At 47.3% G+C, this 20917-nt stretch overlaps 1 protein-coding gene across 2 annotated transcripts in view; it reads right to left on the minus strand.

The window, feature by feature from the left end:
• Nucleotides 1-1657: 1657 nt before the first annotated feature.
• The window catches only part of LOC143767435 (uncharacterized), a 29079-nt gene continuing 9819 nt past the window's right edge, over nt 1658-20917 (minus strand). For both annotated transcript variants that reach the window (XM_077255772.1, XM_077255773.1), the window contains one exon: nt 1658-3267. In XM_077255772.1, coding sequence (XP_077111887.1) covers nt 2315-3267 — 953 coding nt within the window. In that variant the 3' untranslated portion in view covers nt 1658-2314. The remainder of the gene's footprint in view (nt 3268-20917) is intronic.

Here is a 20917-nt window from a genome sequence, read left to right on the forward strand (position 1 = left end):
GCGAGGATAGAGGAGGTGCCAAGCAAGACCAGCAATGCCCAAAGGGTCACAGGATTCCTGCTGCCCAAAGGACAGCACGAATCAGTGCTTGACATGTGATCACTTATTTTTATTAGTTTGAAGAGATGGCTGGGAGAGAAAAAAATTAGTCTTCCACTGCTTCTCCCTACCCAGTTCCTTGTAATTGACAAGTCTCCCCCTATGTACATACACAGTAGTGACCTGTCAGCCACTAAGAACAGGTTAGGAACTAGCTGTAAACCCTTCTTTTTTTCCCTGCTGTCTCATCAAACCTGTCTGCAGTCGCACAGCCAGTCTGTTATTCATGCTGCCCTTAATTTGAGAAACATGAGTCAAATGATAGCTTCCTTTACTGTATATATAAATGTGAAATATTCCATAACATACCATATATACTTGAGTATAAGCCGACCCTAGTATAAGCCGAGGCACCTACTTTTGCCATGAAAAACTGGGTAAGCTTATTGACTTGAGTATAAGCCGGGTATGCATTGTCCCCTCATCACTATCGCGGCATGCATGGCTCCCCCGTCCCTGTCATTGTATGCATGGCTCCCCAGTCCGTCATTGTATGCATGGCTCTCCCGTCCCTGTCCTGGTGTGCATAGCTCCCCAGTCCCTGTCCTGGTGTGCTTGGCTCCTCAGTCCCTGTCCTGGTGTGCATGGCTCCCCAGTCCCTGTCCTGGCGTGCACGGCTCCCCAGTCCCTGTCCTGGTGTGCATGTTCCCCAGTCCCTGTCCCGGTGTGCATGGTTCCCCAGTCCCTGTGTGGATGGCTCCCCAGTCACTGTCCTGATGTGCATGGCTCCCCAGTCCCTGTCCTGGTGTGCATGGCTCCCCAGTCCATGTCCTGGTGTGCATAGCTTCCCAGTCCCTGTCCTGGTGTGCATGGCTCCCCAGTCCCTGTTCTGGTATGCATGGCTCCTCATTCCCTTATTCTTATGTATGATTCTGTTAAAAAAAAAAAAAACATCTTATTTACCCGCCTGCGCTCCCTCGGTGGCACTGCATCTTGTTCCGGCTTCCAGTATTTCTTCCTGCTGAGTGATCACGTGGCCCCGCTCATTAAGGTAAGGAATATGCACGTCACGCCTATTGAAGTGGAGAGGCGTGCATATTCATTACCTTAGTAAGTGCTGCCACGTGATCGCTCAGCTGGAAGAGCTGCTGGTGCCAGCGGATGGAACGAGATGCAGTGCCAGCACCGAGGGCGTGCCGGTAGGCAAGTATGATGTGTGCTGGAAACCGGTGGCTGTGGCTGGCACTGTGCACTATTACAATGGCAACACAGGCTTTAGCCACAGCTGCCACCTCCGGCCTCTGTGACCCGCTGCTCCCCCTCCCCTGCCTGCTTTCTGACACCGTGACTCATGTATAAGCCAAGGGGGGTGTTTTCAAGCGCAAAAAAAGTGCTGAAAAACTCGGCTTATACACGAGTATAAACGGTAAATGCACACTGGAAGCACAATATCCAATTTATTTAGTACATCTGTTCTTTCACAACTGGAGCTTCCCTGCATGTGCTCTAAGACATTATGCCTGTCCCAAATTAAATTGTAAAATTCAAATACGTGCACGGAAGAGCCACATTGATACGTTGAGCATCAAAGCAGATCTCTCTTTATTACATCCATTGGTCAGGGTTTTATAGGTATTTATTAGTCATACATGGCAACAATATAATTGGCTCAGCTTATTTATAAATGTGCGCTGGCATTAGCATACATACGTTTCTTTGGCTAAAGTTAATTCTGTCTACACCCAGCTGAAAACTTTAGGTGTGCTTCTACTCCTTACGTTTCAGGGTTTTTTGCATACGAGAGAAATCACTGACGGCTGAATGAAAAATTAAAACTTCAAGAAGACAGAGATCTGATTTTTGCATTGAATATATCCAGCCTGCATGGGCTGCACTTAGAAAGGCCATAGGAGGTCCAACGCACTACTAGATGAGTGTCTCTAAAAAAGTTCCCAATCAGTTTATAGGTTCTTTATTTCCAATTTTCCCTTTTTGATAACAGATGTTTATTGGTAATTGGTTACATTTATTAGTCATCATTTAGTGCTTTAAAGTGTTTTCCATTTCTCTTGTATGACGACATGTGAATTTACATTGACTGTCACTCATACAATTTGCCAAGTAAATGATTTAAAAGAAAATGGCTATCTACCCATGTGATTTCTTGGAGCAAAAAAACGTATTTTAAAATTTTTTCCTAATTTTGAAAATGAAAATTACTTCTCTGATGTGTAACTACATTTGATGTGTTTGTAAAACATTTCCCACATTCTGATCAGAAAAATTGCTTGTCTCCTGTGTGAATTCTCAGATGTCTAGTAAGATTTGTTTTCCGATTAAAACATTTCCCACAATCAGAACATGAAAATGGTTTCTCCCCTGTGTGAATTTTTTCATGCGAGACTAAAACTGATTTGTGGTTAAAACATTTCCCACATACTGAACATGAAAATGGCTTCACCCCTGTGTGAATTAGATGATGTTTAGCAAGATCAGATTTTGAAGAACAGCATTTCCCACATTCTAAACATGAAAATGGCTTTTCTCCTGTATGATATATTTGATGTCTAATAAGATGTGATTTCTCTGTAAAACATTTCCCACATTCTGAACATGAAAATGGCTTCTCCCCTGTATGAATTCTCAGATGTGAAGCAAGATTTGTTTTCCGATTGAAATATTTCCCACACTCTGAACACGAAAATGGCTTCTCCCCTGTGTGAATTAGATGATGTTTAGTAAGATCAGATTTTGTAGAACAACATTTCCCACATTCTGAACAGGAAAATGGCTTCTCCCATGTGTGATTTCGCTGATGTTTAACAAGATCAGATTTCGTAAAACAACATTTCCCACATTGTGAACATGAAAAGGTCTTCTCTCCTGTATGAATTTTATGATGTTTAGCAAGAGTTGATTTGTCTGCAAAACATTTCCCACATTGTGAACATGAAAATGGCTTTTCCCCTGTGTGAATTCGCTCATGTTTAGTAAGATCAGATTTCGTTATACAAGACTTCCCACATTCTGAACATGAAAATGGCTTCTTTCTTGTGTGTGCGCTTTGATGTTCACCATCTCCTTTGTTATATTTGTCTTGCTTAAGAAGGACTGGAGGTATGTCTGGTATAATTGAATGCTCTTCAAAGGTATCAGGTGTAACACTAGGATCATTTGCATTAAAATGTGAAATTATCATATATTCCTTTGAGATCATGGTCCAGTTATCTGTCAAAAATACAAAATTTAAATTATATATTTTTTTCAATAGCAATTGAATAATTACCAGAAATTGATATTGGCTTACTCCTGCACTGCTTCCTGACTGACTTCTGAGCATGACCTGGATCATTTTTCACCTCATCAATAGTGATGAGCGAATGTACTCGTTACTCGGGTTTTCCCGAGCAGGCTTGGGTGGTCTCCGAGTATTTGTAACTGCTCGGAGATTAAGTTCTCATTAGCTCAGCAGCATGATTTGCGGCTACTAGACAGCTTGAACACATGTGAGGATTCCCTAGCAACCAGGCAACCCCCACATGTACTCAGCCTTGCTAGTAGCTGTAAATCATTCAGCTGAGGTGATGAAAACTAAATCTCCGAACACTAACAAATACTCGGAGACCACCCGAGCATGTTCGGGAAAACCCGAGCAACGAGTACACTCGCTCATCACTTCTCAAAGTCCAAATCGAAGTAAAAGAGTGACTGCTAGGTATTCCTTGCACCCACTGTCTGTTTCAGCCAGTATCGGCCTTTTTACAGTTTGCACAACCTTGCTGGTAAGAATAATCAAAACATAATAAATTATCAATACCATTGAAGGGGTTGCTCCTTTTCAAAAATAATTATGGCCCTTGCTGCATTTTTCTATAAGAAAATCGAACTGCGGTGGACTCACTTTCCCTGAGTTCACAGACTAGTATTTGCCACTGTCCCTGATGGCTAGTATTGGCTGCAGCACTGACATCACAGTGAGTCCACTAATTGGTTGCTGTGCTGTTGATATGTTGTCAGTCTGGTAGGCAATACTAATGTCACAATCCAACTGGCGAGTGACCTGGTACCAGGGGGCACCTTTCCTGGCCCTAACACTAGGGGGCACCCTAGCTTGCCCTGTTCTCCGGGATACTTCGAATGGCGACGATGCCAGGGCCTCCACCCTTGCCTATCTCCTACAACAGCCCTACAGCTGTCCCCTTCCCCCAACCAGGAAAGAGGCACTACTGTGTACCGCATTACACCAACCCGACAGACATTAGGACAGAGACAAGGGTATAAAGAAAACCACACACACACAAAATATACACTCACGTATAACAGAGGTATACACCAGGATGTGTAGGGAGGGGGAAGAAAGTAAAACGGGAAAGTATAAGGAATTTCCAAGCATACAAACCAAGCACCAGTTGCTAATAATCTCCTCCAGCCCTCCATTTCCACACCAGCTTCTCTCACTTCAGATCTATATAGCAAATGCTAACTCATACAAGGACCTGTTAATGGAGCCCAGCTTTTATAGGGAAGAGAGTGGTTAACCGAGTACAGCTGAATGCAGGAAATTCCAACATGGCAGATTAACCCCTGTTCTGCTGAAAGAAACAAACAAGTTTAATACACTGGAGAAGTGCTTCTTCTCAGCAGCTGAGTAGAGGCCGCTAGATGCTGCGGTCTTCTGGCTGTGCTCTGTTGCGGTAACCCCGTGACAACTAAACTTCAGGAGCAGTGGCAGAGATGTATCACAATATGCCAGACTTACCCTCTTCCTTGATAAAATTGCAATACACAGAAGGAAAAGTTGTGGAATTATGGAAATCACAGCATCGAAAAACGTGTAAGTAATATGAAAAACATTGTTTTAAACATCTCCATCTTTTCAGCATCAAGCATGAGCAGCTTGTGCAAAAATACTCACACTTAATTGCCTTGGCTATCAGTGAGGTTATTAATGGTTGTCTGAAGAATGTTCTGTCACCCTGCATGCACTTCAGCAAGAAATGACTCAAGATCCACTACTGACAGCTCCCTTTGGAATTGCCAACCAATGATGTCTCAGATGTGTGCAACTGGAGAGAAGACTAGAGACGCTGCAGGCCATGCCAGCATGTTTAGGCCATGCAGACTGCTCACAGAATCACAAGCAATATGTGGTCTGGGGTTAAATTATGTGTTTAAAAATGTTAGTGTACCTGGAATGAAAAATAGAGGTGTCCATGTACCATACATCAGGCCACCCCATACCATAATTATACGAGTAGGACCAGTGTGATATTCTCTTGTGATCCAAGAAGTATCAATTCTCCTTGTGGAGAGTGACATGTTAAGCATGTCGAGGTGAGGAGACTTAAAGCCGCAATGCTCCTCTGGGAAATATGCAAATTGTCTCTTCAGAGAGGAAGAGGACTAGAACTCTAGTGCCACTTATTTATCCTAAGTCATGTGACAAGGCTCGTTAAAGGGAACCTATCACCCCGTTTTTTTCGGTATGAGATAAAAATACTGTTAAATAGGGCCTGAGCTGTGCATTACAATAGTGTAGTTTGTGGACCCCGATTCCCCACCTATGCTGCCGAAATACGTTACCAAAGTAGTCATTTTCGCCTGTCAATCAGGCTGGTCAGGTCGGATGGGCGTGGCTTCTTCCCCCAGATATTGCGTAGTTTTCCGTTGGTGGCGTAGTGGTGTGCGCATGTCCAAGGTCCCCAATCCTGCACGGGGGGGGGTGAAAATAGCAGCGATGTCCGTTATTCCATTGGTGGTCGGTGGGCGCGGCCATCTTCCTTTGGCCGCGCGTGCGCAGAAGCGGCGCTCTGCTGGCCGCGGCTTCAGGAAAATGGCCGCGGGATGCCGCGCGTGCGCAGATGGAGATCGCGGCGGCCATTTTCCTGAAGCCGCGGCCAGCAGAGCGCCGCTTCTGCGCACGCGCGGCCAAAGGAAGATGGCCGCGCCCACCGACCACCAATGGAATAACGGACATCGCTGCTATTTTCACCCCCCCGTGCAGGATTGGGGACGTTGGACATGCGCACACCACTACGCCACCAACGGAAAACTACGCAATATCTGGGGGAAGAAGCCACGCCCATCCGACCTGACCAGCCTGATTGACAGGCGAAAATGACTACTTTGGTAACGTATTTCGGCAGCATAGGTGGGGAATCGGGGTCCACAAACTACACTATTGTAATAGACAGCTCAGGCCATATTTAACAGTATTTTTATCTCATACCGAAAAAAACGGGGTGATAGGTTCCCTTTAAAGGGTCGACATTGACTGTTAGGATTGCTACTTCCAATAGGTGGCACTAGAGTTCTAGTCCTCTTCCTCTCTGAAGAGACAATTTGCATATTTCCCAGAGGAGCATTGCGGCTTTAAGTCTCCTCACCTCGACATGCTTAAAGGGAACCTGTCACACCCAAAATCAAAGATGAGCTAAGCCCACCAGCATCAGGGGCTTATCTACAGCATTCTGTAATGCTGTAGATAAGCCCCCGATGTAACCTGAAAGATGAGAAAAAGAGGTTAGATTTTACTCACCCAGGGGCGTTCCAGCTACGGTCTGGTCCGATGGGCGTCGCAGTCCGGTCCGAGGCCTCCCATCTTCTTATGATGATGTCCTCTTCTTTTCTTCACGCTGCGGCTCCGGCACAGGCGTACTTTGTCTGCCCTGTTGAGGGCAGAGCAAAGTACTCCAGTGCGCAGGCACCGGGCCTCTCTGACCTTTCCCAGCGCCTGCGCACTGCAGTACTTTGCTCTGCCCTCAACAGGGCAGAAAAAGTAAAGGTACCTTCACACTGAACAACTTAACAACGATAACGATAGCGATCCGTGACGTTGCAGCATCCTGGATAGTGATATCATTGGGTTTGACATGCAGCAGCGATCAGGATCCTGCTGTGACATCGCTGGTCGGAGCTAAAAGGCCAGCACCTTATTTCATCGCTGGATCACCCGCTGACATCGCTGAGTTGGCGTGTGTGACGCCGATGCAGCGGTGTCTTCACTGGTAACCAGGGTAAACATCGGGTTACTAAGCGCAGGGCCGCGCTTAGTAACCCGATATTTACCCTGGTTACCATGGTAAATGTAAAAAACCCCAAACACTACATACTTACATTCCGGTGTCTGTCGCGTCCCCCGGCGTCTGCTTCCCTGCACTGTGTCAGCGCCGGCCGTAAAGCAGAGCACAGCGGTGACGTCACCGCTCTGCTTTCCGGCGGCGCTTACACAGGATGCAGGAGGAGTGCAGGGAAGCGGACGCTGGGGGACGTGACAGGCACCGGAATGTGAGTATGTGTTTTTTTTTTTTACATTTACAATGGTAACCACTAACCAGGGTAAACATCAGGTTACTAAGCGCGGCCCTGCGCTTAGTAACCCGATGTTTACCCTGGTTACCCGAGGACTTCGGCATCGTTGATCGCTGGAGAGCTGTCTGTGTGACAGCTCTCCAGCGACCACACAACGACGAAACAGCGACGCTGCAGCGATCGGCATCGTTGTCTATATCGCTGCAGCGTCGCTTAATGTGACGGTACCTTTAGTCTGCGCCAGAGCCGCAGCTTGAATACAAGAAGAGGACGTCATCGTAAGAAGATGGGAGGCCCTGGACTGGACCGCGACGCCCAACGTACTGGGACCGCCCCTGGGTGAGTATAACCTAACCTCTTTTTCTCATCTTTCAGGATACATCGGGGGCTTATCTACAGCATTACAGAATGCTGTAGATAAGTCCCTGATGCTGTGGGCTTAGCTCACCTTCGATTTTGGGGGTGACAGGTTCCCTTTAACCTGTCACTCCACAAGGATAAATGATACTTCTTGGATCCCGGTCAGATGCCTCTCAATCAGCCAAACCAAATCTCCACTTTGCACTGACGAGGGGAAGTACCCCGAAACACAGTGTCTGCAAACTGAGATTCTGGTTTGGCTTTTATCCTAAGTCATGTAACAAGGCTCGTTAAAGGGTCAACATTGACTGTTAGGATTGCTATTTCCAATAGGTGGCACTAGAGTTCTAGTCCTCTTCCTCTCTGAAGAGACAATTTGCATATTCTCTTGTGAAGGATTCTTTGGGGCATAGCCTGCGTAGTCTCCAGACCAATCTCTGGCTATCATTGTATCTAAGACAAAAACTGGACTCTTCGCTGAAGACAGACCACCATTCCAGCCTCCATTGCTATCTTCTTCTGCACCTTGATAAGCTGGTGACTTATAACATTTCAGAACTTTGTAAAAAATAAAAAAGTGGCGGTACTTGGGGATACCAAATATCCCTACTTTTTAAATTTCTTTATAAAGAAAAGGTGTGTGATTTTAAGTGGGTCTTTAAGAATCTTTTTTAAACTGCTTTTTGATTAATTTTTTGACTTGTTTATCTTAAAAAGCGGTCACAGACATATCAGGTGACGCAACGTTTTATGGAGGTTCACCCTGGTGATGTGTCTATCTTAAAAGTCATTGATATTGAAAGGTATAACAAGCATTCAAGAGAAGGAGAGTGGAAAAGAATCCTTCTAAGATAGAACACTAAATGAGTACTAGATCTTGATATTTGAGAATCAAAAGGACGGCTCTCATATACCTCTGATAGAATCTTATTTTTTTAGCTGGTATTGTTCTTGAAGCTATGACCTGTGAACAAGCATGAAACGCGTCAGTAGGTATGTGGCCATAAGTGCATGTCTTTTTTGGTAGTGCATGCCTGCACAAAAGGAATATTTGTTATAGAGGGAATAAAAGCAATGTTTTAATCTTTCTATGTGGTGCTAGATTATTGCTATAGAAATTCTGATTCAAAATATTCTCTTGGAACATGTAGGAAAGCCAGGTTGGCTAGGGTTAAAACCTAGCACAACAGGTCCTGATTAGGTGCCCTTGGATAGCTATGGCTAGAACCAGGCCATGTGTTCACTGGTCAGTCAGCAGGGGGAAGCTGAGCAGAGTGGATTGTGTTGAAGCTGGAGAGAGACAAGCCAAAATCTCTCTTAGAAGAGGCTGCACCAGCCAGGTGCACCAAACTACAAGTATCACTGGTTACTATCGACGATAGCCATTGTATAAGACTGAACTGAGACTAGCTCAGTTTTGTTTATGGTTTTGTATTCTGTACTATATAACCACTGGAAATAAACATTATTCCGTTTTTAAGGTAAGAACTCTGTGGCTTCGTGCTCCAAGCGGCTCCCCTAGAGAGTGAAACCCTACAACTTATGCCTGAATGTGGGCAAAGGTCCCAAAAGGCACAGGTGTTTATGCAGCGCCCCCACTGTCGCAGGGCCGAGGGGTACCCGGCACCGGGTCTCTGAGTCTCTGTTCTGGAGTTGTCACGGTGGCTAGACCCGGTCCGTGACCCTGCTGAGGGGCGTACAATGAAGGTGGAGGTATGGGATGTCGTTATGGTGCGGTGAAGTGCCGGTCGCAGTAAATAACGAGGACACCAGGTTGCAGTCTCTTTACCTCTTTACTGAAGGCTTCAGGATCCTCAGTCCGGAATACGGTTAACCAGGCTGCGCAAGTCCGGCCGGTCCGATGGCACCTCCAGAGTTCCCTTTGCAGGTGGAAATCTGTGCCTACCTTCTAGCGCTTGTGTGTTGCGGTCCTCCCCTGCTGTGCTCACGGGATAGTCCCCACAACTGTTGTGTCTGTTTCTCGTGTTCCCTCACAACTGGATTCTGATGTTCTTCTTCGTCCCCCAGATGATATGGCTAGGACGCACCCGTATGACGGGTAGGCTCGGAGCTCTTCCTGGACCCTAGTGTCGCCCTTCTCCTAGTGTGCCCCCCATGTCTTCATAGGTGATTGGTGTGAGACAGCCCGCCTATAGCTGACTGTCCTGCCGTAGGTTTGAAGTATTGCTTGGAGCCTGATACTTCCTCGGCGTTCCGGCCACCGGCTACGCGCCTCAGTAGGATGTTGCCTCGATCTTACAGCACGACTCCCACTGGTATTTCTCCTTGTTGCGTTGATCTCGTTTCTCACTCAGCACAATATACCTCGCTTCTTGTCCTTTCTTAGGGTACCGCCGCGATCAGGTGCAGGCGCGGTCCCGTAACATTCTCTCTGTTCGCTAGGCCTCTGTCAGGATCCCACCACTGACAGGGACCCCTCTGAATCTTCTCCTACAACACCCTCTGCCACAAGGTGTTGCCTGGTTCCAATCCAGTCAGCTTTCTGATCTAACTTCCTATCCAACCCCCAGTTTTACCAGACTGTGAGGAGTGGCCTAATGCATAGTGCCCTTAGCTCCCCCTGGAGGCCAGACTGTGAAATGTATTGGTGTCTGTGACACCTGGTCAGATGAACTCCTTCAGTGCCATCAGACGTACCATAGCCCCCCTTACTGGCGGAGCAACAGTACTGCAATGACCAGGACTCTGGGGCGCTGCACTCCCCCCCGGTTAAATCCAGTACTCCTGGACTGGGAAGAAAACAACAATACATGTCAGCAAAAAGACATACAATTTTTGAAATGCAATAACAAGTAAACTTTAACAGAGCTTCCCTTTATGGGAGGTAAGGACACTTGAACGTTACAAACATGGTTAAATATTTAAGTAACATACTATAAATAACTTCTTTTACCCAACCGGGTATTCTACTAAGTGCAAATTTTCGAACAATAATTTAACTTTGCCTTTAAGGAAGTACTCGCTGAATCCACTAAAGACCTTCTTATAAAACATTATAAGGCTAATCAACTTTTCTGCATTCTCCTTCTTTACATCTGCAGGACCGCCTGTCCTATCCGCTCCAGGCCTACTGCCTCTCCTTTCTGTTACAGGACCGCCCCTTTCCGCCCGGGCCTACTGCCTTTCTACTACTATACACGGTATAGAACTTATCATCCATCTTTCAGTTCAGGATTACTGAGCCAGCTCTGTATGGCTCCTAGGAGGACTCACTGACTAACCCCGTACGGGTTCACTTTCTGTCCTCATTCTTCTATCAACATCATTAAACATTTCTCACAATCAACTAGTTAGCTACATTTAACTTCTTCTTTCAAGACATTATTGCCATTTAACCATCTTAAGGCAACACTGTTCATAAGTGCAATATGTGAACATCCCCTTTAAGAGGGGACCAAGTCTCTATGAGGTAGTGCAACTTCTCAAGCTGCAAGTCTGTTCGCAGTAAGGACTCCGGTGCTGGTTCCAAGACCAGTGTCTTCGCAAAGAGTCCTTTCCTTGTGTAAAACCAGTAGAGAGCACCTTTAAGAAGGTGCAAATTATGTACAAAAAGTTTGTAATCATGCATTGTTCATGATTCAGCAGTTCTTTCAATGATGAATAAACAAGAAACAAAAACAAAAAGCAGAGGAAGGGATCCCGGGTAAACAAAGGGATCCCTTTAAGAGTTAACCCTGATCGCGTTGTAGCAGCAAAAACATCAGAAAGACAAACAGTTAACTATATACATGTTCAGAAGATCAGGACATTTACTTGAACCAGTCAGGGGGCAGCACCGGCAGAGGCAACCCCTTTGGATATTGCCCGCCGCCTGGTACTGCGTAAGGGGGAGTACTGTCCCATCTGGGGGTCTGCGTACCCACTGTCTTCCGTTCTGGGGCAGCTGGAGCACCGACCACCTGGGAGGACGCCCCCTTGGCCACGACAGTGGTTGAGGTGACAATGTTTCAGGTCGTGGTTTTAATGACGGTGTACGTCGGAGTGACCTCGGTGGTCTTGGTGACGATCATGGGCTGACCACGAGGGGGCACCTTTGCTACGGGGGTCAGCTTCACTGGCACCTTAGTCGGGGGTGTCACGGGGCTCTGCTTCTTGTGGAGATTCAGGGCGAACCACCCCTTTTCCCCAAAGTGCCTGGTGTAAATAACTTCGTCCCCTGGGTAGAGATCCCGGTCTGGGTGGCCCACTCTGAGATGAGACTCCACATCCCGTCGGTTAACAAAGACTTCGGCGTACAGGCCCGGCTCTTTGATAAAGCCCCAGCCTCCGCGGAGCTTGAAGGCGACAACGGTGCCCTGCCTGCGCGGGGCCTGGTGAGCGATGGGGTCCTTGCGGGCCCGGTCCTTGACTGCCAAGTCCATTTGGTGGTAGGCCTCTATCCCGGCCTGGTACGCCCTTTCTCTCTCCTCCCACTGCTGTTCCAGCTGGACCTGGTATTCCTCCCAGCTCAGGGCCTGTACCATCTCCCCTTCCTGTGTCTTCACCCCGGGGAACCCCATGAGGTCGGGTCCTAGGTTCACCAAGCGGCATACTGTACGCTCCGCATGGATCTCACTCAGCGGGGTAATTGGTGGAATCGGGGCTTTCAAGAGGTGTTCCATACCCGTCGTCTCCTCCCACAGCAACAAGTGCTGGAGTCTATGGGTCCCAGGGAGAGGGGGTGCCGCAACGGGGCCTATCAACAGACCCTCAGCCAGCGGGACAGGGTCGGCGGACTCACCAGTCGGTGTGTGCCCTTCCTCCTCGGTCGGCTCCGCTGGTGGTATGGTCAATGGGAGCGTCGGCTGGGGTTCCGGCAGCAACGTAGGGTCCGGCGTTAGAAGGTCTTCCGCTGGCATCTCCGTCCGTAGCTGGAGGAGTTGTTCGATCAGGCCCTCCATCTCCATTTGCAGGAGACCGGTCCCGATCACGGAGAGCTGGCAACTGTGCTTGTCCGGGTGGCTGGGGAAGTCTTCGGCTTCAACCCCGCATTCCTGGTCTGAGCGACTCGTCATGGCGTCCTCCGCATGGGTCGCTTCCTGGTCTTTTTCCCGCTCTCTCCTTCGTGGGCGGTTTCGTTTTCTCTGTCTCCGCCCACCATTGAGAATCAGGAGGCGGATCTCGGCTGCTGACGGACACGTCCTCACAGTGCAGAAATATTTAGACTGGGCGGCCATTGTCTTTCGCGCTCTTCAGCTGGTCCACGCCTACTCCACGCCCTTCTTCTTCTCCTGCGCTCTCCCTAGCGCTGTAATGGCGGCTGGTTTTGGCGGCAAATGGCAATCCACAGTCTTTGCAATAAGTCACAGTCCAAGTATAATAAATCACAGTTCCAAGGCACACATGACCTGATTCTTCAGGCTTAAGTAGATCCTGTTCGTGACGCCAAGTTTGCAGTGCCCCCACTGTCGCAGGGCCGAGGGGTACCTGGCACCGGGTCTCTGAGTCTCTGTTCTGGAGTTGTCACGGTGGCTAGACCCGGTCCGTGACCCTGCTGAGGGGCGTACAATGAAGGTGGAGGTATGGGATGTCGTTATGGTGCGGTGAAGTGCCGGTCGCGGTAAATAACGAGGACACCAGGTTGCAGTCTCTTTACCTCTTTACTGAAGGCTTCAGGATCCTCAGTCCGGAATACGGTTAACCAGGCTGCGCAAGTCCGGCCGGTCCGATGGCACCTCCAGAGTTCCCTTTGCAGGTGGAAATCTGTGCCTACCTTCTAGCACTTGTGTGTTGCGGTCCTCCCCTGCTGTGCTCACGGGATAGTCCCCACAACTGTTGTGTCTGTTTCTCGTGTTCCCTCACAACTGGATTCTGATGTTCTTCTTCGTCCCCCAGATGATATGGCTAGGACGCACCCGTATGACGGGTAGGCTCGGAGCTCTTCCTGGACCCTAGTGTCGCCCTTCTCCTAGTGTGCCCCCCATGTCTTCATAGGTGATTGGTGTGAGACAGCCCGCCTATAGCTGACTGTCCTGCCGTAGGTTTGAAGTATTGCTTGGAGCCTGATACTTCCTCGGCGTTCCGGCCACCGGCTACGCGCCTCAGTAGGATGTTGCCTCAATCTTACAGCACGACTCCCACTGGTATTTCTCCTTGTTGCGTTGATCTCGTTTCTCACTCAGCACAATATACCTCGCTTCTTGTCCTTTCTTAGGGTACCGCCGCGATCAGGTGCAGGCGCGGTCCCGTAACGTTCTCTCTGTTCGCTAGGCCTCTGTCAGGATCCCACCCCTGACAGGGGCCCCTCTGAATCTTCTCCTACAACACCCTCTGCCACAAGGTGTTGCCTGGTTCCAACCCTGTTGTGAAATTGGATTTTGGGCTCCCCCGGTGGCCACTGGTGGAATTGAACTGGTGTGCATCATCCCCTCTGTTCACCTGTTTCCATCAGGATGTGGGAGTCGCTATTTAACCTTGCTCCTCTGTCACTTCCATGCCGGTCAACATTGTAATCAGAAGCCTTTCTGTGCATGTTCCTGCTACTAGACAACTCCCAGCTAAGTTGGACTTTAGTCCTCGTTTGTTTTTGCATTTTGTTCCAGTTCACAGCTGTAGTTTCGTTTCTGTGTCTGGAAAGCTCTTGTGATCTGAAATTGCCACTCTGATGTTATGAGTTAATACTAGAGTCTTAAAGTAATTTCAGGATGGTATTTTGATAGGGTTTTCAGCTGACCATGAAAGTGCCCTTTCTGTCTTCCTGCTATCTAGTAAGCGGACCTCAATTTTGCTAAACCTATTTTCATACTACGTTTGTCATTTCATCTAAAATCACCGCCAATATATGTGGGGGCCTCTGTCTGCCTATCGGGGAAATTTCTCTAGAGGTGAGCCAGGACTATATTTTCCTCTGCCAGGATTAGTTAGTCCTCCGGCCGGCGCTGGGCGTCTAGGGATAAAAACGTAGGCAACGCTACCCGGCTACTGTTAGTTGTGCGGCAGGTTTAGTTCATGGTCAGTTTAGTTTCCATCCTTCCAAGAGCTAGTACTCATGTTTGCTGGGCTATGTTCTCTTGCCATTGAGAACCATAACAGTTTGACCGGCCCGCAAAGGGTTAAATTAATTGACAGAGAAAGGAGAGAAAAGAGAAGTCTGCTGAAGATTTTTTTTTTTTTCCCTTCCCTTCAGTTCTGAGTGTGCTTGTAATTGAATCTCTTGCAAGTCTGCCTATATTGCAGCCTTTCTCTCTCTCTCTCTCCTTCTAATCCTGGAATGGCTCTGTGTTCACCTGTTTAAAATGGATATTCAGAGTTTAGCGGCAGGTTTGAATAATCTCACCACGAAAGTTCAAAATTTACAAGATTTTGTTGTTCATGTTCCTATATCTGAACCTAGAATTCCTTTGCCTGAATTTTTCTCGGGGAATAGATCTTGCTTTCAAAATTTCAAAAATAATTGCAAGTTGTTTTTGTCCCTGAAATCTCGCTCTGCTGGAGATCCTGCTCAGCAGGTCAGGATTGTGATTTCCTTGCTCCGGGGCGACCCTCAGGATTGGGCTTTTGCATTGGCTCCAGGGGATCCTGCGTTGCTCAATGTGGATGCGTTTTTTCTGGCCTTGGGGTTGCTTTATGAGGAACCTCAGTTAGAGCTTCAGGCGGAAAAGGCCTTGATGTCCCTATCTCAGGGGCAAGACGAAGCTGAAATATACTGCCAGAAATTCCGTAAATGGGCTGTGCTTACTCAGTGGAATGAGTGCGCCCTGGCGGCGAATTTCAGAGAGGGTCTCTCTGATGCCATTAAGGATGTTATGGTGGGGTTCCCTGTGCCTGCGGGTCTGAATGAGTCCATGACAATGGCTATCCAGATCGATAGGCGTCTGCGGGAGCGCAAACCTGTGCACCATTTGGCGGTGTCTACTGAGAAGACGCCAGAGAATATGCAATGTGATAGAATTCTGTCCAGAAGTGAACGGCAGAATTTAAGACGAAAAAATGGGTTGTGCTTCTATTGCGGTGATTCAACTCATGTTATATCAGCATGCTCTAAGCGTACTAAGAAGCTTGATAAGTCTGTTTCAATTGGCACTTTACAGTCTAAGTTTATTCTATCTGTGACCCTGATTTGTTCTTTATCATCTATTACCACGGATGCCTATGTCGACTCTGGCGCCGCTTTGAGTCTTATGGATTGGTCCTTTGCCAAACGCTGTGGGTATGATTTGGAGCCTCTTGAAACTCCTATACCCCTGAAGGGGATTGACTCCACCCCATTGGCTAGTAATAAACCACAATACTGGACACAAGTAACTATGCGGATTAATCCGGATCATCAGGAGATTATTCGCTTTCTTGTGCTGTATAACCTACATGATGTGTTGGTGCTTGGATTGCCATGGCTGCAATCTCATAACCCAGTCCTTGACTGGAAAGCTATGTCTGTGTTAAGCTGGGGGTGTAAGGGGACGCATGGGGACGTACCTGTGGTTTCCATTTCATCATCTATTCCCTCTGAGATTCCTGAATTCTTGACTGAATATCGTGACGTTTTTGAAGAGCCTAAGCTTGGTTCATTACCTCCGCACCGGGAGTGCGATTGTGCCATAGATTTGATTCCGGGTAGTAAATACCCTAAGGGTCGTTTATTTAATCTGTCTGTGCCTGAACATGCTGCTATGCGAGAATATATAAAGGAGTCCCTGGAAAAGGGACATATTCGTCCTTCGTCATCTCCCTTAGGAGCCAGTTTTTTCTTTGTGGCTAAGAAAGATGGCTCTTTGAGACCGTGTATTGATTATCGGCTTTTGAATAAAATCACGGTTAAATATCAATATCCGTTGCCACTGCTGACTGATTTGTTTGCTCGCATAAAGGGGGCCAAGTGGTTCTCTAAGATAGATCTCCGTGGGGCGTATAATTTGGTGCGAATTAAGCAGGGGGATGAGTGGAAGACCGCATTTAATACGCCCGAGGGCCACTTTGAGTATTTGGTGATGCCTTTTGGTCTTTCAAATGCCCCTTCAGTCTTTCAGTCCTTAATGCATGACATTTTCCGTGATTATTTGGATAAATTTATGATTGTGTATCTGGATGATATTTTGATTTTTTCGGATGACTGGGACTCTCATGTCCAGCAGGTCAGGAGGGTTTTTCAGGTTTTGCGGTCTAATTCCTTGTGTGTGAAGGGTTCTAAGTGCGTTTTTGGGGTTCAAAAGATTTCCTTTTTGGGATATATTTTTTCCCCCTCTTCCATCGAGATGGATCCTGTCAAGGTTCAGGCTATTTGTGATTGGACGCAACCCTCTTCTCTTAAGAGTCTTCAGAAATTTTTGGGCTTTGCTAACTTTTATCGTCGATTTATTGCTGGTTTTTCTGATGTTGTTAAACCATTGACTGATTTGACTAAGAAGGGTGCTGATGTTGCTGATTGGTCCCCTGCTGCTGTGGAGGCCTTTCGGGAGCTTAAGCGCCGCTTTTCTTCCGCCCCTGTGTTGCGTCAGCCTGATGTTGCTCTTCCTTTTCAGGTTGAGGTCGACGCTTCTGAAATCGGAGCTGGGGCAGTTTTGTCGCAGAGAAGTTCCGATTGTTCCGTGATGAGACCTTGTGCCTTTTTCTCGCGTAAATTTTCGCCCGCCGAGCGGAATTATGATGTTGGGAATCGGGAGCTTTTGGCCATGAAGTGGGCTTTTGAGGAGTGGCGTCATTGGCTTGAGGGGGCTAGACATCAGGTGGTGGTATTGACTGACCACAAAAATCTAATTTATCTTGAGTCCGCCAGACGCCTGAATCCTAGACAGGCGCGCTGGTCGTTGTTTTTCTCTCGGTTTAATTTTGTGGTGTCCTACCTGCCGGGTTCTAAGAATGTTAAGGCGGATGCCCTTTCTAGGAGTTTTGAGCCTGACTCCCCTGGTAACTCTGAACCTACAGGTATCCTTAAGGATGGAGTGATATTGTCTGCCGTTTCTCCAGACCTGCGGCGGGCCTTGCAGGAGTTTCAGGCGGATAGACCTGATCGTTGCCCACCTGGTAGACTGTTTGTTCCTGATGATTGGACCAGTAAAGTCATTTCTGAGGTTCATTCTTCTGCGTTGACAGGTCATCCTGGAATCTTTGGTACCAGGGATTTGGTGGCAAGGTCCTTCTGGTGGCCTTCCCTGTCTCGAGATGTGCGAGGCTTTGTGCAGTCTTGTGACGTTTGTGCTCGGGCCAAGCCTTGTTGTTCTCGGGCTAGTGGATTGTTGTTGCCTTTGCCTATCCCGAAGAGGCCCTGGACGCACATCTCGATGGATTTTATTTCGGATCTTCCTGTTTCTCAGAAGATGTCTGTCATCTGGGTGGTGTGTGACCGTTTCTCTAAGATGGTCCATTTGGTTCCCCTGCCTAAGTTGCCTTCTTCTTCCGAGTTGGTTCCTCTGTTTTTTCAAAATGTGGTCCGTTTGCATGGTATTCCGGAGAATATCGTTTCTGACAGAGGAACCCAATTCGTGTCTAGATTTTGGCGAGCATTCTGTGCTAGGATGGGCATAGATTTGTCTTTCTCGTCTGCTTTCCATCCTCAGACAAATGGCCAGACCGAGCGGACGAATCAGACCTTGGAGACATATTTGAGGTGTTTTGTGTCTGCAGATCAGGATGATTGGGTTGCTTTTTTGCCTTTAGCGGAGTTTGCCCTCAATAATCGGGCCAGCTCTGCCCCCTTGGTGTCTCCTTTTTTCTGTAATTCGGGGTTTCATCCTCGATTTTCTTCTGGTCAGGTGGAATCTTCGGATTGTCCTGGAGTGGATGCTGTGGTGGAGAGGTTGCATCAGATTTGGGGGCAGGTAGTGGACAATTTGAAGTTGTCCCAGGAGAAGACTCAGCTTTTTGCCAACCGCCGGCGTCGGGTTGGTCCTCGGCTTTGTGTTGGGGACTTGGTGTGGTTGTCTTCTCGTTTTGTCCCTATGAGGGTTTCTTCTCCTAAGTTTAAGCCTCGGTTCATCGGCCCGTACAAGATATTGGAGATTCTTAACCCTGTGTCCTTCCGTTTGGACCTCCCTGCATCTTTTTCTATTCATAATGTTTTTCATCGGTCATTGTTGCGCAGGTATGAGGTACCGGTTGTGCCTTCCGTTGAGCCTCCTGCTCCGGTGTTGGTTGAGGGCGAGTTGGAGTACGTTGTGGAAAAAATCTTGGACTCCCGTGTTTCCAGACGGAAACTCCAGTATCTGGTCAAATGGAAGGGATACGGTCAGGAGGATAATTCTTGGGTGACTGCCTCTGATGTTCATGCCTCCGATCTGGTCTGTGCCTTTCATAGGGCTCATCCTGATCGCCCTGGTGGTTCTGGTGAGGGTTCGGTGCCCCCTCCTTGAGGGGGGGGTACTGTTGTGACATTGGATTTTGGGCTCCCCCGGTGGCCACTGGTGGAATTGAACTGGTGTGCATCATCCCCTCTGTTCACCTGTTTCCATCAGGATGTGGGAGTCGCTATTTAACCTTGCTCCTCTGTCACTTCCATGCCGGTCAACATTGTAATCAGAAGCCTTTCTGTGCATGTTCCTGCTACTAGACAACTCCCAGCTAAGTTGGACTTTAGTCCTCGTTTGTTTTTGCATTTTGTTCCAGTTCACAGCTGTAGTTTCGTTTCTGTGTCTGGAAAGCTCTTGTGATCTGAAATTGCCACTCTGATGTTATGAGTTAATACTAGAGTCTTAAAGTAATTTCAGGATGGTAAATTGATAGGGTTTTCAGCTGACCATGAAAGTGCCCTTTCTGTCTTCCTGCTATCTAGTAAGCGGACCTCAATTTTGCTAAACCTATTTTCATACTACGTTTGTCATTTCATCTAAAATCACCGCCAATATATGTGGGGGCCTCTGTCTGCCTATCGGGGAAATTTCTCTAGAGGTGAGCCAGGACTATATTTTCCTCTGCCAGGATTAGTTAGTCCTCCGGCCGGCGCTGGGCGTCTAGGGATAAAAACGTAGGCAACGCTACCCGGCTACTGTTAGTTGTGCGGCAGGTTTAGTTCATGGTCAGTTTAGTTTCCATCCTTCCAAGAGCTAGTACTCATGTTTGCTGGGCTATGTTCTCTTGCCATTGAGAACCATAAACAACCCAGTCAGCTTTCTGATCTAACTTCCTATCCAACCCCCAGTTTTACCAGACTGTGAGGAGTGGCCTAATGCATAGTGCCCTTAGCTCCCCCTGGAGGCCACACTGTGAAATGTATTGGTGTCTGTGATACCTGGTCAGATGAACTCCTTCAGTGCCATCAGACGTACCATAGCCCCCCTTAGTGGCGGAGCAACAGTACTGCAACGACCAGGACTCTGGGGCACTGCATTTACAATTTAAAAACTGAATGCCAAGGGTAGAGGTAGCTACAGCATTGCAAACATGGTCTGACATCACGGAGGAGAATATTAAGCAGTAATTCACTGTAATTTTGTAGACAAGATTTCTCCAAAAATATTTTGTAAACTTTCACCGACAAATCCAATTGGAGTAAAGAACATAAATGTATCTTTTAATAGAGACCATTAAAATAAAAAAGGTGATTTATTAAACTATTATTATTAATTTTAAAATCAGCTCAGTGATGCCAGACCACGGTTGTTGTGGTGGTATAAAATTTTAAATATAGCGCCTATGTATGAATAGTTGACCATAGTGATTTCTGGTGGTCTTATTGACAGGAGACTGAGGTGTAGCCTGTCGATTAAAACGGTGGCTATAAGGCAGACGTTTTATATTGGTAGCAGATTTCCGTCCGCAGATTATGTTTCTCTAGCTGTATAAATGACAAAGGCAGACTATGTCAATTTGTATTCGTTCTAAAAGGAAGATTTTTGGTGTATATCAAACAATTGGTTTCATAAATGAAACTATAAAAGATAGAGTGCTTGATAAGTTTGTCTGCATAAATATTGTCCGCTTTTATTAGAAGGATTAGGCAATTGGGTCACTGTCCTACCTAATAGTATATGTCAGCAAACTATAGAAACAGCAGTACAATGTGCTGCGTTATTGATAGGTTTACTCCAGATGGCACAGTTCTAGGATGCTTTCAGGTTCAAGCAGTTGTGCCACTCTCCTGTATATTATTGCATAACAGTAAACACTCCCAGCGGCAACACGTTATGCTGCGTAAGTCGTTAGAGTTTACTTACTGCTATTACCCTAGAGAGCTAGCCTTTGTCATATAACATAACTAGTCTCCCCCACTGCACGTGAATGTGCATCAAGCCCTACGGGTTTCATCATAATTTGTGACTGCCATGATCATCAGGGG

This window comes from Ranitomeya variabilis, chromosome 4 (assembly GCF_051348905.1).
Source record: "Ranitomeya variabilis isolate aRanVar5 chromosome 4, aRanVar5.hap1, whole genome shotgun sequence".
In the NCBI taxonomy this organism is placed as follows: domain Eukaryota; kingdom Metazoa; phylum Chordata; class Amphibia; order Anura; family Dendrobatidae; genus Ranitomeya; species Ranitomeya variabilis.